Source organism: Pinus tabuliformis, chromosome 7, assembly GCF_031772625.1.
Source record: "Pinus tabuliformis cultivar Carrire ecotype Pingquan chromosome 7, CPIR1, whole genome shotgun sequence".
NCBI classification, from domain to species: domain Eukaryota; kingdom Viridiplantae; phylum Streptophyta; class Pinopsida; order Pinales; family Pinaceae; genus Pinus; species Pinus tabuliformis.
In genome coordinates this window covers 257,074,610-257,092,692 of record NC_142293.1, presented here as the reverse complement: position 1 = coordinate 257,092,692, position 18,083 = coordinate 257,074,610, and the positions used below count along the sequence as shown (strand labels likewise).

The window sequence follows — 18,083 nt, the reverse complement described above, 5'->3', positions numbered from 1 at the left end:
CTTCAACGATCCTTATTCTCTGAAAAGATCCAAACTTATCTTACTGAGGTATACCGAGATATATTACTGTGACATCCGATTTTCCTTTTGAGATTTTGACCTAAAATTTCACTGCTCTCATTTATGAGATTAACCGAGCTTCTTTACTGTGACATATTGGAACCCATTATTAGGACATTCGAACCTTCTCCTTCTTCTTCAAAGTGTGTTGAACTAGCTCACTTTCACTGAGGACGTTTCAAAGATGTATAATTCGTCTTCACACTGCCTTCGACCTTGACCATAACTCTGATACCATGTTGAGAAATCCAAGGAGTGGCAATTACATGATTTCTCTTATTATGACATTATATTGTGATAGTTTTCATTATTATTATTTTTTCTTTTGAATTATATTTTCTTATCATCAAGACTAATGTCAAGCAACAAATAGAAGAGAACACAAGATGTAGGCACGATGCCAAAGAAAAACCCCACTCTAGGGGAAAACCCAGTCAAAATTCTTTCTTCAGTAGATTCAAGATGAGATGACTAAGCCCCTTACAACTTAGACTCAAGACTCCTCATCCATCAAGTCAACCTTTTCATTCCTCACTTCAATAGCTCCTGTAGCAGTCATTCTTCTTCACACTTAGATCCTTGCAATGGCACCAAACATGTATCAATGTGATAACACTAGCATTGAGATTATGATAGCATTGAAACACTGGAGAACCGAGACTTCATCACTGTGATAACATCAAGACATTCATTGTGGTAGCAATGTGATAGCACCGAGAGACATCATTGTAATATTCTTGAAATGCGATCATTGTAATAACACTGAAACTAAGGTAGCGTCAAAACTGTGAGACAGAAATAACACTGTGTCACTGTGATATATCACCAAACTGTGGTAACCCTGAACTATGGGAGCACCGAACTGTGATCCCTGTACCCTATCTGGGCTCCTACAATGACACCAAAACCTTATCTATGAAATGCCTTGTCCGGATTTCTGTGATCACCGAAAAACCTCTAAAAATGTGAGCTCTAAACTGTGTTTTATGCGAAGTACCTAGGCTTATATATATAGTTGTTTCCATATTGAGAATGAGCCGACATGTGACTTTTGAGGGTAGCCGACTTGATGAGGATTCTTTCAACAAGAAGGAGACTTTTGATGGATGGAGGAGTCTTCACAAATTGACTTTGACAATAACCTAAAGCCTACAATGGAGGCTTGACCTATACATTTGACCCAAGCATGAAACCCATGCTTTTAACAAGTCAATTAAAATAATAATAATAAATTCTTTTGCTTTTCTTTTGAAAAATATATTACATTTTGACTTCAATTACAATTATGAAGATTGAACCTAGTTACATTCTTCAACACATCAAGGACCCAATCTATAGTGTGTCATACTTGACATATGGAGAGTGTTTATGGACCTCATAACAATTAGTAAGGCATTTAACTTCAAACATTATTTGTGTTTATACCTTTAGAGGCATAATTTTTTCCAAACCATTGATCACCTCATTTCTTAACAAAGATGAAGGTCAAAATTCTTGTCTTTAGGTATTATTTTAGCACCATGTATGCCACCTTACTATATGGAGCTTCATTAGCTATTATGTGCATTGTATCCAAGATGTTGTCCCCACATATATGAACTGCTAAGAACATCAAAGAGGTCCAATACGACAACATCATAAAAGATTGAAACCTTCATTCAAGAGGTTACAGATTATAGATCACTAATGTGGGAGGATCCACACGATTCGAGCAATCTCACATCCACCAAAAATAGTTTCTTATTTTGTGACTTAGATTTAGGTATTTTTCTAATTTTCATGTATTTTGTTTGTGTATGTTATTATAGGAGACCAAACAAGGTCGAATGCGGGGTTCACTCTAAACGCTAAATCCATTTAATGATTCGAATAACCATTGGGCCAAAGATTACATAGTGAATATTCAAAGGTTAAATGCATAGGTCATGAGAATAAGCCTTTGTGGACACTTATGAGATAGAGGTAATCATTGGAAGGAGGATTCATCGTTCTTATGGAGTGATGCACATATCAAACAGAAAGATTTTCATGACAAGAGATATGAGGAGGCCAAGAGGTGTTGTGAATCGAGGGCAAGTCTGCGAGGATGTGGCATTGTGGCATTGGATCTTTGTAGACAAAGTATGGTGACAAGGATGCATGGAAGGTGATGGTTGGCAACAAACATGGCGAAAACTGACAAGAGAGCCATGTGTGAGCAATTTGTGGCTTAGAGGTTTGGCAATGGAATGACAACATCAAAATTCATAGACCATCTAATTAGTAGAAGGATCAATGGTCCTTATTGGCATGACGGTTGGAAGGGCAATTAGATTAGTTGAGGGGGACTAATATACCACATTGGATTCTCTAATACTTGGCTGATCTCAGCCCATCAACAACTTTTACCACCCCCATGAAAGGATAGGGGAAAAGGGTTCGAAACATGAATATATAGGCTTGAGGATGATGACATGTTGATGTCTAACCTTTGTCCACATCAACAAGAGAAGAACCATGAATAAGAGATTGATTGGACCATGGATACCAATGGGGATTTGACATAGCAAGTCATGTTAAGGAAACGACAAATGATTGGGTCACCTAAAATTTGTAATAGTTTGATAATTTGTATTCCAAGGTTGAGAATACCAATAGCTCAATGAATGAAAGGGGGTTGATTTGGAATAGAAAGAAAGATTTGAATTGCTTCCCATGGAAGCCTAGTTGAATGGAAGAATGTGACAAATAAAGACAAAGACCTCTCTAATTACAATTTTATCCAAACATTTGTCACTTTAGGCTCGCTAAGCAATTTGAAATGAATAAGAAATAAAAAGATTATTTAGGCAATTTGAAATGAATAAGAAATAAATGCTTATTTTTAGCTAAGTTTTGTCTCTATGAATTTTTTCCCGCATTGTATGTGAGTGTGGGAGTTTTTCTCAATCGAGCATTGAGTTTGTGTCAACGACATTTTGGGCGACTTTTGTCGCTTTCCATCCAAATCTATTACAATGGAAATGGTTTTAGGTGCAGTTCTAATAGTTGAAATATTCGATTGCATTGATTCTAACTAGATTGTAATACAACACAACGCATCACAATATAACATCAGGGAAACAAAACGCATCACAAGATAACAATATATAATTTGTTCTGCTGGGGATTCTCTTCGCGTAAAAAATTCACTTCATTTACGGCCTCATCACAGTCCCCGTTTGATAATTAGACATTTCAAACCAATTAAGAAATCTATTTACAAGTTCTAAAATATTTGGCATAATATTACCAAGATTCAAATAAGAGGATGGATTATTTTACTGCTCTCTTGTCATCCAGGAGTTCGGTTCTAAATTTCTGGAGAACCAGACTTGAGTAAATTTCACAATGTAAATTTTCAAAGAAGAATGAATACATGAAATATTGCTCCTAGAGGTATACATTGTAAATGACAAAGTATTATGAAGCTCCCATAAGTTCCCTCTTGCATGCTTTGAATATATCAAACCCGAGAAAAATATTGAGTACATTCATTCCTACCATGCCTAAAACTGCAAGAGGCAGCTCTATTCCACGAGGGAATTTGGAAGCATCTTTGATAAGCTTGTACGTAATAAACCAGTGTGTGAAGAGTCGGGCTGTAAAGAAGGTGAACCAATGGATTCCCCATTCTATTCTTGTTCTCAAGCTCCTCTCTCTTCTCAGTCCTGCCATTCGTAGAACTCTTCGTAGATGCAAGAAGATGGAATGCAACTGCAGAGAAAAAGACAAATATGGTTAGATGCCATGCATATTTCCATGAGAAATCCTAGACAGTGGCTCTTCTAACAACACCACATGAGAAAAGGATAGAAAAAGTAAGCAATATGAGAACATGAAATTTTCTCCTATGCTTTGTTACATAAACACATCCTTGACAAAAATACAATCTACCTCGTCGATTGATTTTCAGTTGTACCTCTACCATGCCTAGTTTTATGATCGACAATTTTTAAGTGGCCGGTGCAGACTTCCCAAGCCAAAGTGAAAATGCAGGTGCCTTTAGGGATGGAGTTACATTCGGGCCCTAATCCCTGATTGCTCAAGAGCAACCAAACCTCCCTAGCATAGATTTTGAGTTGAGTAATTTTCTCCAATTCGCTCACAAAGGCAATAAAAATGCCCCCTATTGTTACACTCTACAAGCATGGTCTCTTTCTGATTGGACAAGAATTCGTAACTGAGGAAACATTACCAATGAAAAAGAGTATATTAATGAGGAAACAATCCATATGGTCTGTCTGAGGAAGACTCTCTTTCAACTTTCTATCAATCAGTAGAAATGTTACGACTTTTACAGGTCAGAGAAAATGAATTTCCTTATTCAATAAAAAATTAGCTAGATGACGTATCTTTTATTTTAGGAGCACATTCGTAATCATAATGCTGAAAATTCTACTGTGTTCTCAAGTTCAAGGCCATTACGACACGGGATGACAAATATATGTTCAGGAAAACCCACTAGCCTAAGAACAGATTCTGCTACAAATGGATTTTGGACTTTTAATCTACTTGGGATAGCACTAGCATTTCATTGTCAACAATGGTTTTCCTAAGATTAAACAATTCAATTGCATCATTTACTCTCAATAGACACTGGTTAGAGTATCACTCACATTCACAAAATAACATTGCTACTAATAATCTGAACTTAGAAGCAGAAGTTGCAGAACACCTCACGAGTAGGGCAACTTCATTATTTGTATTGATGATAGACTACAATTTACATAATGTATTGACTTATCGGAAGTAGGTTAATCCTTCAAATATCTAATGTTAATTTTATCCAATTTTACTGCATTCGTGAAGTACAGTGGGTGTCGATCTATATTGATTTTGTATAGATGATTAGATTACATAATGTACTAAATGCTCACAAGATTATCTTAATTTATAGTTTTACATGGTCTTCTTTATAGAGAATATTTGAATTTCCCTTTGCAGTTATAACTTATTTATACGGGTAAGATTTAGCAGGGAACAAGTAGCAATGTAACAAAATTGTGAATTTCTATTTGTAATTTCTGAGTTAAGAAGACAAATAGTAAACATGTCCCACTATGCATTCAATAACTCCACCTAGCATTCCACAAATCACACCTTCTATGTCCTATTATAAAGTCTCACAAATGGACACATGTCCATTTGTTAGGATATTTAGATACTTATGAGTTACTTGAGTTCAACTTAGTATATAATATGTTTATTAGGTAAAAATGTTTCTCTTAGTGTGCTTCTGTAATATGCATTAGTTGTATTGTAATCTGATAGTCATGATATGTTCTAGAGGTAGAGTGATCCAACCGTTCATATTCTTCTTAATACTAACGACAACTGATCCATGGCTTAACACCCGATTAGTATGTGATCTCTATTTAAGGAGCATGGAGGGTCATGGCTAATGATTGATTATGAGAACTCTCTTATATAATTTTTTTTCTAATAAAATTACCTCAAGTTGTTATGAAACCAGCTCACAAAAAGATAGAAAAGATAGATCAACGCCTTAGAATTCAGCCTCTTCGAGGGGGCAACCTCTTTTACATTATACAAATGAACAATTCTTAGATGATACAAATGACAAAACCTCCTTTCTATATATAGGAGTCTAAGGGGTCACAATATAATCAAGCCGACCTAACAATAATAATATAAAAGCACAAAAATAACAATAGTGGGATTCTATGAGGCACAATAATAACAATAAGGGATACAATGACAATAGTAATGGGAGAATCACTAATATTATAGGGACCTAACATGCCCCTCTTCTTCAAAAAAGTGTTGTCCTCAACGCTTGAGTAGTTCTGGATGCTTCTGTATAAAATTCTCATCCTCCCATGTGGAATCTTCAACGGGTAAGTTCTTCCACTTGATGAGATACTCTGAAATTGATCGATTTCGTAGTTGTAGAGTTTTTGTTTCTTTGACTACTTCAGGTTCCAATATGATTTCTCCTTCCTCATCAAGTTATGCAATATTGTTTGAACTAGAATCTTGTCACCTATAACCTTCTTTAAGCATGAAACATGAAAAACTGGGTGCACTCGGAAAGTTGCAGGAAGCTCCAATTTGTATGCCGTAGTACCTATCTTTTGCAACACCTTGTATGGACCATAATACTTTGGTGATAATTTATTATCCTTCTTAGCTTGCTTGAGGGACATTTGTTTATATGGTTGTAGCCGTAGGAATAACCAATCACCTACATCAAAACTTCTTTCGCTGCGATGTTAATATGCCTGCTGTTTCATTCTATTCTGTGCCAAGGTGAGGTTATCCTTTAAGAGTTGGAGAACTTGTTGCTGATGCTCAATGTGATCTTCCACTGCTTGAATCTTAGAATTTTCTCTTAAGTATGATGTGATGGATGGTGGATGATATCCATAAAGTGCCACAAATGGGGTCATTTTTGTTGCAGCATGGAAGGAAGTGTTATACAACCATTCAGCCAGAGGCAACCATTTGACCCATTGTGTCTATTTATCAGATACAAAGCAACGAAGATATCCTTCCAAACATTTGTTTACTATCTCAGTTTGCCCATCAGATTGAGGATGATAAGATGAGCTATGAGCTAACTGAGTACCAAGACAAGAAAATAATTTTGTCCAAAAATTTCCAGTGAAAATGGGATCTTTGTCGCTTACAATAATCTTTGGGTTTCCATGTAGCTTTTGAATTGTTTCCATAAATGCAGTAGAAACTGTACTCGCTTTAAATGGATGAGATAATGCACAAAAGTGTGCATACTTGGTAAGTCTGTCAACTACCACCATGATAACACTCTTTCCTTTGGACTTGGGTAAACCTGTGATAAAATCCATTGAAACCTCCTCTTGACATTGGCTTGGAATCGATAAAGGTTGTAATAGTCCTGGGGTCTTAATTGCTTCAACTTTATTTTGTTGGCAAACCAAACATTTCACCACAAACTTTTGAATATCCGATTTAAGGCCATCCCAAAAAAAATCCTTCTTAACCCTGTGGTAGGTTTTTAGAAATCTTGAGTGCCCTCCTAAGGGAGAGGTGCAATTCCCTAAGAATCTTTTGTTTGAGTTGAGAATTCTTACATAGGTACAACTGATCCTTGTACCATAATGAATCATTTTTCCAGCTAAATGTATCAGATGTACTGGGATCTTGTTGTATCTTTTGAATGAGTGCCCACACTTCCTCGTCATTCTTCCATTCATCCCTTGCTCGTTTATCCAATCTGGTTGGATAATATAAATGGCGCAAAAAAATGCTTCCACATCCTCATCCTTTCTTGAGAGTGCATCCGCCACAATATTTTGCTTCCCTTTTTTGTAGATGATTTCAAAGTCATAACCCAACATTTTTGTGACCCATTTTCGTTGCTCTTCTAAAGATAATCTTTGTTCTAAAAAGTATTTAAGACTATCATGATCTGTTTTTACCTTGAAGTGTCTTCCCATTAGGTAGGGTCGCTATTTCTTAAGTGCATGTAGTATTGCCAACATTTCATTTTCATAAATAGCTGTGTAAATACTTTCCTTTGATTGAATGACTTTTGAAAGCCATGGGTCTTTCTTCTTGCATTAAAACAACACCAATTCCATTTCCTGAGGCATCACATTCCACGATAAAGGTTTTTGTGAAATCCGGTGTAGCTAAGACTGGTGCTTGGCACATTGCCTCTTTAAGATGTTCAAATGCCTTTGTTGCTTCTGGAGTCTATGAGAATGGATCTTTCTTCAATAATGTTGTTAGAGGTGTTGCTATTCTCCCATAGTTCTTAACAAACTTGCAATAATACCCTGTCAACTCGAGAAATCCTCGTAGATGCTTTATGGATGTGGGGATTTTCCATTCCTTAATGGTTTTAATTTTGCTAGGGTCTACCTTAACACCTTCATGAGATACAATATGACCGAGATATTCCACCTCTTGTACTCCAAAGAAACATTTGAAGATTTTTGCATACTATTGTTTCTCCTCCAATAGTTTGAGCACCATGTCAACATGTTGGACATGATTCTTTCAAGACTTGTTGTAGATTAGTATATCATCAAAAAATACTAACACAAATTTTCTAAGGAAGGGTTTGAAAATGGAATCATCAAATGTTGAAATGTAGAAGGTGCATTAGTAAGGCCAAAAGGCATGACCAAAAATTCATAATGACCCTCATGAGTTCTAAATGTTGTTTTTGGAATGTCTTCAGTCTTCATTCTGATTTGATGATACCCTGAACGAAGATCCAACTTGGTGAAGTAAATTGATCCATGCAATTCATCCAATAATTCATCAATGACAGGAATGGGAAATTTATCTTTAATAGTGAGCTTGTTGAGCTCCCTATAATCTGGACACATGCGCCATGATCCATCCTTCTTGTGAACCAATACTATTGGAGCAGAGAAAGAACTTTGACTAGGTTGAATTATACCAGCCTCTAGCATTTCTGCAACCATACGTTCAATTTCACTCTTTTAGACATAGGGATATCTGTAAGGCCTAATGTTTGGAGGAACACTTCCTGGAATCAAATTGATAGCATGATCATGATCACGAATAGGTGGGAGGCCTTTGGGAGTCTCAAATACCTTGGAATGATTGTCCTAGACTTTTTGAAGATCTGAAGAAATGGATGATTTCGATGTGAGAACCTCTAGTGAACATAATTGTGCAATTATGCCTCATTGTTCTTTCTTTAGAAGCTTTGTCATTCCGTTAGAGCTGATTATCTTTCCCGGTTTCCCTGCGATACCCCTTAATTCAACTTCCTTTCCTTCTGCAGAGAATTTCATGAAAAGTTCTTGAAAATTAAAAGCTATTGTACCCAAGGATTGTAGCCATTGGACTCCTAGTACAACATCAGCACAACCCATTGGAATGGACATCATTGGGCTATTCAATACATATTCTCCCATGGATAGTTTGATATTATGGTACTTTCCTGAGCAATTTATGGTTCCTCCACTTGCAACCATCACTTGACACTCTGGCATTGGATATAGGAAGTAATTCAATTCCTTGGCTATTTTACAATGAATAAAATTATGAGTACTTCCCGAATCAATCAACACTATTACCTTTTTCTTCTTGATATGCCCTTCTATCTTGATAGTTTGAGGAGTGGTAATTCCAGCCAATGCATTACAAGATATGGTCGGATTCATTTCTTCTTTTTCTAGGGTTTGTTCTTGGTGTATATCCTCTTCTTTTGACGTTTCTTGTTCATTTTCTTCCTCCTCTTCACAACCTATGGAAAATAATTTCTTCTCGGCACACTTATGACCTTTAGTGTATTTGCTATCACAACTGTAACAAAGCCCTTTTTCTCTTTTTTCTTCCAATTGTTGTGGTGTCAACCTTGTAGGTTGTGGATGGCTAGGGGCAACAACATTTCCATCTTTATGATTGTGAGTGGTAGGCTTCCTTGTTGCCATAATTTTGCTTTCCATTTTTCTTGCCAACCTGAATGCCTTCTCCAATAAATCTGGTTCCCAAAGGCGAACCTCATGTTAGATGTTATCTTTTAAAGTCCCTATGAACACATCAATCCTATGCTCCTCTGGAATATCTTTTACCCTTATATTCAATTTTTGGAAGTCCTCAATGTTCTCCATCATTGAACCCTTTTGTTTGAGATTGATCAATTGGCTAAAAAAAGTGTTGCTTTTTGTATCCTCATAATGTGCTATCATTTCATCCATAAAAATAGCCCAAGTGACAATTTGTTTACGAGAGCAAAGCCATCGATACCATACAAACTGATTTGGTTCCAAATATAAAGTTGCAATGCATATCTTTTATGTGTTTTGCACATTATGGAGATCGAAAAATTGCTCCATCTGTAGTATCCATGTTCTGGGATCCTTGCCATCAAACTTCCTCATATCGATCTTTGGAACATAGTGGTTCTTCAATCCAATGTTAGAGTCTATGAAATCATAATTAACATTTATTTTGTTCTCATGATGAGTTTCCTTTACTACCCTTTCGCCATTAGTAAGCATTTCTTGTAGAAACTTTGTCAAATTTGTCTTCAAATCTTCCATGTTTGTCTTCAAATCTGTCTTCAAATCGTCCATCTTAGCTTCCACGCCGTCCATCTTAGCTTCCACGTCATTCATCTTAGCTTCTACGCCTTTCTTTAAACCATCCATCTTAGCTTCCACGCCTTTCTTTAAACCATCCATCTTAGCTTCCACGCCATACATCTTAGCTTCTACGTCTTTCTTTAAACCATCCATCTTAGATTCTGTTACTTTTTGTGCGAGTGACATTTGTTGCACTTGGTCTCGTAATTTTGATATATCATGTTGCATTTCTTCCTCTTCTTCATGAGTCATGCTAGAGCTTTCAGGTTGCTTACTAGGTGTTTCCATTTTCTTTCTTCGGGGCATCAATTACCGATAATAATGCTTCACTATGCCCTTTGAATTCCTTCAAACTAATTTTTCAAACCAAGCTTATGCAAAAATTTAAAAAAAACTACACACCTTTTTTTTTCACTTTGTAGGAGCTTGATATTGAATCTGATGTATTTCTGTAATTTTGGATCTCCAAGGTCTGAAATTTCTTCCTGCGGTAACCCTCTGAGTAATATTTCTAACTCCACAAGTCTGATCAAGATTGGATTCTCCAATGAAGAGTTATGCCAAATCTCCCACGATGACCTGAGTATAGACTTGTTCAGTAGAGCGAACTTGTATGACGTGCCGCGGGTCACTGTTTCAACCTTAGGTTCTGAAAATGGTACCCAAAAAACTATAGTCCGTCCTCTTTCTGCAACTTCTTACGAAAATTCAATCTGATGCTCAGAGAGAAAGTTATGACGATTTTCCCAAGGTGACCTGTTTGGAATGTAATTCAGGGGTCTACAAAAACCCTAACTTCCTCAGATTATATCTCCGCAAATATAGCGAGACAAGATCTGAAATTCGGAGCTGAGGTTCAGACCGATTTCTTCTCAAATGGGTTTTTTTTTTAGCTTCTGAAACTTCGTAGAGAAAGAGTTATAGCAAACATTCCACGATGACCTGTTTTAGATGAAATTCTGGAGCTTGCAAAAACCCTAACTTCCTTAGATCATATCTCTAAAAATATAGCGAGAAAAGATATGAAATTTAGACCCGAGGTTCAACAAGATTTCATCTCAAATGGGTTTTTTTTCACTTCTAAAACGTCGCAAAAAAAAAGTTATAGCGAAAATTCCATGATGACCTGTTTGGAGCAGCAAAACCCTAGAATCCAAAGCTCTGATACCAAATGTTATGAAACCAACTCACAAAAAGATAGAGAAGATAGATCAATGCCTTAGAATTCAGCCTCTTCGAGGGGGCAACCTCCTTTACATTACACAAATGAACAATTCTTGGATGGTACAAATGACAAAACCTCCTTTCTATATATAGGAGTCTAAGGGGTCACAATATAACCAAGCCGACCTAATAATAATAATATAAAGGCACAAAAATAATAATAGTGGGATTCTATGGGGCACAATAATAACAATAATGGATACAATGACAATAGTAATGTAGGAATCACTAGTATTATAGGGACCTAACACAAGTGGCCACATTGGTTGGGGTCATGGACTATTTTCCTATTAGAGCATTTTAACGATGTAAAATTAATGGCGTTATGATATTTGATGTGGTTGTTGTTGAAAATTGGGGCAACTACAAGGCAAAATTCCCCATAGCGCTAAAGGAAAGCCTATTGAAGCCCCAAAGAATAATTCAATTTGTATGATTTTATTTGATTAACTGCTTGGGGCTCAAAGGGTAAGAGCATGATGTATGAGATATAACAGTGAATGCCCCCTTTAAAGGTAGGGAGGTTCATTGCCCACCAGGGGTTGGGACAATCACGGGTTCCTATATGATGAAGGAAGTTCATAGAACCCGTAGAAACCAGGGTGATGGCCATGACGATGGGGCAGAACTCATGTATTGGCTTTTGCCCATGTGCTAAATGTGTTTGTCTCGGCTATCTTTTGCATTTTGTGGTACATTTTCCTGTTGAATGTGGCCAAATATGCTTTGATCTTTCTTTTTAGCTGCATCAACCTCCGAGCTTCATTCCAGGCCATGACCCAAGGTGTGGGCAAGGGGAAAGGGCAAGCTCACCCTATGTGGACCCAATGGAGGTATGTGGACCCAAGTGGGAGAAATGATGGATGGGGTAATAATGAGTGGAAAGAGGGTAATATAAGTGGATAAAGGAGCAAGACCACACAACCAAAATTAGGGTTTCCCATGAAATACCATCCCTAAAGCCAAATGGCCAGTGAAAGAGATCTAACGGGACTAGGATTCAAGGTTAAAACTTAATATCCAAAAGGGGGCTAGGGGACAAGGGCACAGACCTAACCCATTCTTTCTGCCGAATCTCCCCATTAATCCATGCCCATAAGTGTCCATGATAAGAAAACTACAATACTCAATTACCAAATGACAAGGCATACCTTTAGGTTCGGGAGGCCCACCTTCAAACATACGATCATGACAGATGGGCGAGGGACCACATGGCTGGCTCAAGTGGCGGAGAAATGGCACAATGAGCTAGCTGGTCGCTGCAAGGGGCTGCTAGCTGCTGGCTGAAGACCATCTTGGAGAAAAAAATTCTCCTAGGGATATCACCCACAAAATGGTGGGTAACACCTGGCTCCAACTGGGACGTGATCTCTCTCGAAGTGGGCGAAACTACTCGAACGGGAGGTCACGAGAACTCCAACAATCTCTTGGTTACCGTAGACTTGTCACCTACACATATGATAGACGAAAAACACGGGGCAACATGCTTTCGCGGCGTCTCATGATCACACATGCTATATGTTAGGCCATAAAATCAACAAAAAATAAAATATTCAAATATGCATCTATCTACCATGAGAAATATCATATGATGTTAATTCTAATGTGGAAATGAGCATGCAATGCATCCTACCCTAACATGCATATGATGAAGCTATTATTAAGTGTAATCATAAAGCCAATGCAACCAACATATCATCAAGTCAATATAAATATTCCTGCCTATATGATTACTCATGCAACAAGTCCCAAAGTGAATGCAAACCCAAACACATGGAGGACATTGTGGGCAGGAGGTGGGAAAATATGATGCCCACATATGGATGATTATGTGAGAAGAGGTAAGAAAATGATGTAATATAGTCCATGAGATAATCTCTTGCAACCAAAATATAGAGATGTCAACAACCAAGCTCATAAACTTTCGATGGATGGTGACCTCAGGGATATCACTTCCACCATTGTCCTTATTATTTACGTCATGGGTTATGGCCTTCATCGGGTTATGATTAATAGGAAAGGGAGGCCGATGAGATGGATAAACACAAGTAGGTTGCACATGATGATTACACTAGAAAGGGAACACTATGGAGTGATCAAAACCCTGAGGGTGCATCCAAGGAGGAAAAGTATAATCAATGATGGGCTTTTCCTTGACACTATACTCGGGAGGGGGAAAGGGCTCACAGTTACTTGAGATCATATGACCAGGGGTGAGGGAATCACTTGATGAAGACCCAAGATGATGACCAATAGGAAAAAGGGAGAAATAAGTATTGTATTCAACAGGTTTTTCTTTCCCAAAATCATAATCTAAAGGCTCAAGTGATTTGAACATAGAATCATACTCAGGAGAAGTGGGAGCCTTATCAATTTCCTTAGTATCAAAGATTGGGTCTCTCCTAAAAGGAAAATTGATCACTTCCAACTACCCCTCTTTATGCAAAGGCAAATGAAGATTCTCCTTCCCAAGGGTATCAATGGGTATGTCATCATAAATAGTGCTTGAGGGGAAGGGAAGACCAATCTCATCCTCATCCTCCTTGTCGGTGTCGTAAATGGGAGCACAATCAAATTGAGGACCAACAATTTCCCATTTCTCCTTTTCAATGTGGAAATAATCTTCAATGTCATCTTCCAAGGGGCTAATGGGATCATCTTTCTCAAGGTTTTCAAAAGAGGATTCATCGGGAGTAATATCCTTGAGAAAGGTAAGGTTGGTCTCAATTTCACTTTCCATAAATTCATCCTTCCCAGTACATGTGTCCTCAAAATCATCATTTTCATCATGTGGACCCAAGGAGGACTCGTCTTCTTGCTCATTACCTAGATTCTTAATGTCTTGATGATGCTCGATGAAGGCTTCCTCTTGGATGCTTAATGCAGGGTGTACTTGAAAATGTCTAAGAAAGCCATCAACGAACTCTTCAATAGATGAGATGCTCCTAGGTTCATGATCATGCAGCCATGAGTTATGACCACCGAGAGATCCCATGAACAATAACATAAGGACATCTTGGTGGACAACCTTCTCTCTTGAAGCATGTGCATTAAATCTTTCTATGTGGTCAATTGCGGAGAGTGGATCACCATCAAACACGGGCACCCCATGTACCATCCTTCCTGTGACATGATTAGGATGCCTAGGGATGCTAGCAATGTCCAAAGCGAGAAATTTATCAAAGAATGACAACCTATTTGAGGTATACATGAAAAATATGTAGGATTCGCCAGGGTGAAATTAAAAATGCCTAGAAAAATGCTTGCTTCACCCTACAAGCATCGACCTTAAAGTTCAATGAAGAACTAGGGCTTCGTTCTTCCAATGCAGTCGCCAATAATGATATGTCAATATGTCGTATAGAGAACAAAACACACGTTTCGTGTCCCTGGCAACGACATCAAAATGTTACCGCTCAAACTAGCAGGGGACCTAAAGGGGATCCCTAAAAGGAAAATGCTAGGCCAAGGGCAACAAATGGAGACTTAGCCCAATGTCACCTCAGCTAAGGCTCCCTTCTATTTACAGACTTTCACCAATGGGAGGAGACCCTGTATATTTTGGAGTCACCGATGAAGAATAAGTCAACGAAATGATGTGACCCTAATAATCCCTTTTCCTAGAAGAGTCAGAAAGATAATGCTTGCTTGCTTTCTAAGCAAGGTACAATTGTCTTCTAGGGAAAGGAAGTGAGGATTCAAGGGTTAGGTTTATGGGATATGACTTACGAAGGAACTTCCCAATCCCTAAAATCCCTGTTATAATTGGTATCCCGGATGGTTCTTAAAGAGTTATCTTTTCAAAGGAATGGGACCAGACGGGACCAAGTGGACTCGGTTTAGGATAGGGGAAATGAGTATAGCAACCAATGGTGTTCTTACCCTAGACAAGGTGGGAAAAGGATCAACGAAATAATTTTCACTTGAAGGTGTTGATTTGAACCTTTGAGGTACTAACCTTGGGGATGTTAAGGCAAGATTTGATCTCAGAGCTAGGGCTTGGCTTTTCTTCCAATTCAACCGTCGGAATGGCTTCAAATTGGAGGAGAGCTTGAGGAAAGACTGGCGTAGGAGACCCTAGGCGATCGAACTTGTTGGAGGGCTAGCTTGTCATGAAATTGATGCCCTAGGTACCCCAACTTGGCAAGACCTGGAAGGAGGTGAAAGAATGTGGTTTTTGGTGACCACCTTTTGGTAGATCAGTGCCTTAATCTCTGGGAGAATGGAGTCTGTGATGAGTATGAGTAGGATTTCTTAGTTCCCAGTCAAGGAGGCCTCAAGACCACTTTGTTAGCCTTCTAGGTCAAGGAGAAGCAATCTTGCAGCTTTTATACTTCGATGCACAAAGGGAATGGCTTATCAAGGTCAAATTCTTTGATAGAATTACCCTAGGAGATTTCACTCATATTACATGGCCCATACATTGAGAGATGCTATAATAGAGACAAAATCCCACAATTTTAAGCAATAAATACATGCAGCAATTAGCCCTAGAACAACGAAAATACCAGTCCAATGTATATGACAAAGTAAAACAAGAATAGCATTAAAAGCATGTACTTACATGTAATAGAATATATCCAACCATTCACAATTGACAAGAGAGAAGCTCCAAGAGAAGATAGACCAATATCGACACATCAAAATTCATCCATAAAGCTCTAATTCATCCTCTAGAAAAAGTGTGAAAATCTCAAGAGAGAAAAGATCTAATCCAAAGTGATGATGAGAAATGAACTAATCTCACTTGTATTTATACACAACTTAGGAGTTCGAATTAGCCTCCTTGACCTACATAAGCCCCAAAAATAAAATAATGTTCTAATAATTCAACTTTTGGTAACAAGCCCACCAAACTAGCTCATAAATGAAAGAGTAAGCCTCTCAAGAGGTCAAATAATAATCTATGCATGTTGTAAGGCCCTCTAAGAGGCCTGATGAGGTCCATGGGTGCCACAAAGAAGAGCGGGACCCTCAAAAGCAGTGGACAAGGGGTTGGCCCCTTGTAATAACCTGTGGTGCTCCAAATGACATGTGAGGGCACACAAGTATCCTCATGGGTCTCCAAACAAATCGAAGATGCATGTAGATCGCCTGCAAGGGCTAGGATGATGGTGTAAGTGATGCCACAACATCGTGCAAGTCCTTGATCATCTGCCAAGTGTATGGTGCAAATCTGGGGCCAGTTGGGCATGGTAGATTAGGTGCATCTTCCTCGTCCAATAAGTGAACCATGAGCAATCTTTGAATGGCTGTGGGGATCCATGGAGTGTTGTCTGCTACTATGGAGGCCCATGGCTCTCAATGCACACCCTACATGTGCCAATGTAGCCCTATGGAGAATTAGAACCCCGTATAGGGAGACCAAACCCAAAATGGAGACCATCTGCAATCCTGCATAAGATCCAACGCATCCCCTAGCCTTCTGGCACAAAAAGTCATTAGAGAAATCGAGTAAATGAGCTTACCAATCATGGACCACAAGTGGGGACTTCATAATGGCCTACCCTTCCATAATGGGCTTCAGGATGTGCCAATGTTTCCTAAACTCCAAATAGGGTTAACCAATAATCCTATTAGGTGGTTTCTACTTCTAAAGGGGATGATATAGTCAAGGTACATCCTTCAAATGGTGGTAGCATGTGACAAATAGGTGAATGAAATAGAGGATGAGAAGGGGCAGCCCTAGGTCACATGCTAGGGTACAAGGATACCTAATGAGAGGGAAGCCCACACTTGGGTTTATAATGTATAGGAGGGAGCAAGCGTGGTACATGAGGTGCCTTGGTCTTGATTTTTCCACCCTTTTTTATATTCATTTTTCCTTTATATGATTTTCTTTAATTAACTGCTCGGGGCTCAAAGGGTAAGAGCATGATGTATAAGATATAACAGTAAATACCCCCTTTAAAGGTAGGTCGGTTCATTGCCCACCATGGATTGGGACAATCATGGGTTCTTATATTATGAAGGAGGTTCATAGAACTTGTAGGAACCATGGTGATGGCCATGAGGGTGGGGTAGAGCTCATGTATTGGCTTTTTCCCACGTGCTAAATGTGTTTGTCCCGACTATCTTTTGCATTTTGTGGTACATTTTCCTGTTGAATGTGGCCAAATATGCTTTTATTTTTCTTTTTAGCTCCATCAACCTCCGAGCTTCATTCCAGGCCTTGACCCAAGGTGTGGGCAAGGGGAAAGGGTAAGCTCACCCTGTGTGGACCCAGTGGAGGAATGTGGACCCAAGTGGGAGAAATGATAAATGGGGCAATAATGAGTGGAAAGAGGCTAATATAAGCGGATAAAGGAGTGGGACCACGCAACCAAAATTGGGGTTTCCCATGAAATACCATCCCTAAAGCCAACTGGTCAGTAAAAGAGATGCCACGGGACTAAGATGCAAAGTTAATATCCAAAAGGGGGTTAGGGGCCAAGGGCACAGACCTAACCCAACTTTCTATCGAATCCCCCCATTAATCCATGCCCAGAAGTGTCCATGATAAGCAAACTACAATACTCAATTACCAAATGACAAGGCATACCTTTAGGTTCGAGAGGCCCACCTTCAAACATACAATCATGACAGATGGGCGAGGGACCACATAACTGGCTCAGGTAGCGGAGAAATGGCACAATGAGCTAGCTGGTGGCTGCAAGGGGTTGTTGGCTGCCGACTGAGGACCATCTTGGAGAAAAAATTTCTCCTAGG

At 38.7% G+C, this 18,083-nt stretch overlaps 1 protein-coding gene across 1 annotated transcript in view; it reads right to left on the bottom strand.

Annotated features, from left to right (window-relative positions):
* Window positions 1-3,297: 3,297 nt before the first annotated feature.
* Window positions 3,298-18,083, bottom strand: part of LOC149246827 (TRAM, LAG1 and CLN8 (TLC) lipid-sensing domain containing protein) — a 148,623-nt gene continuing 133,837 nt past the window's right edge. Inside the window, exon 3 of the mRNA XM_089458029.1 lies at window positions 3,298-3,795. Coding sequence (XP_089314155.1) covers window positions 3,502-3,795 — 294 coding nt within the window. The 3' untranslated portion in view covers window positions 3,298-3,501. The remainder of the gene's footprint in view (window positions 3,796-18,083) is intronic.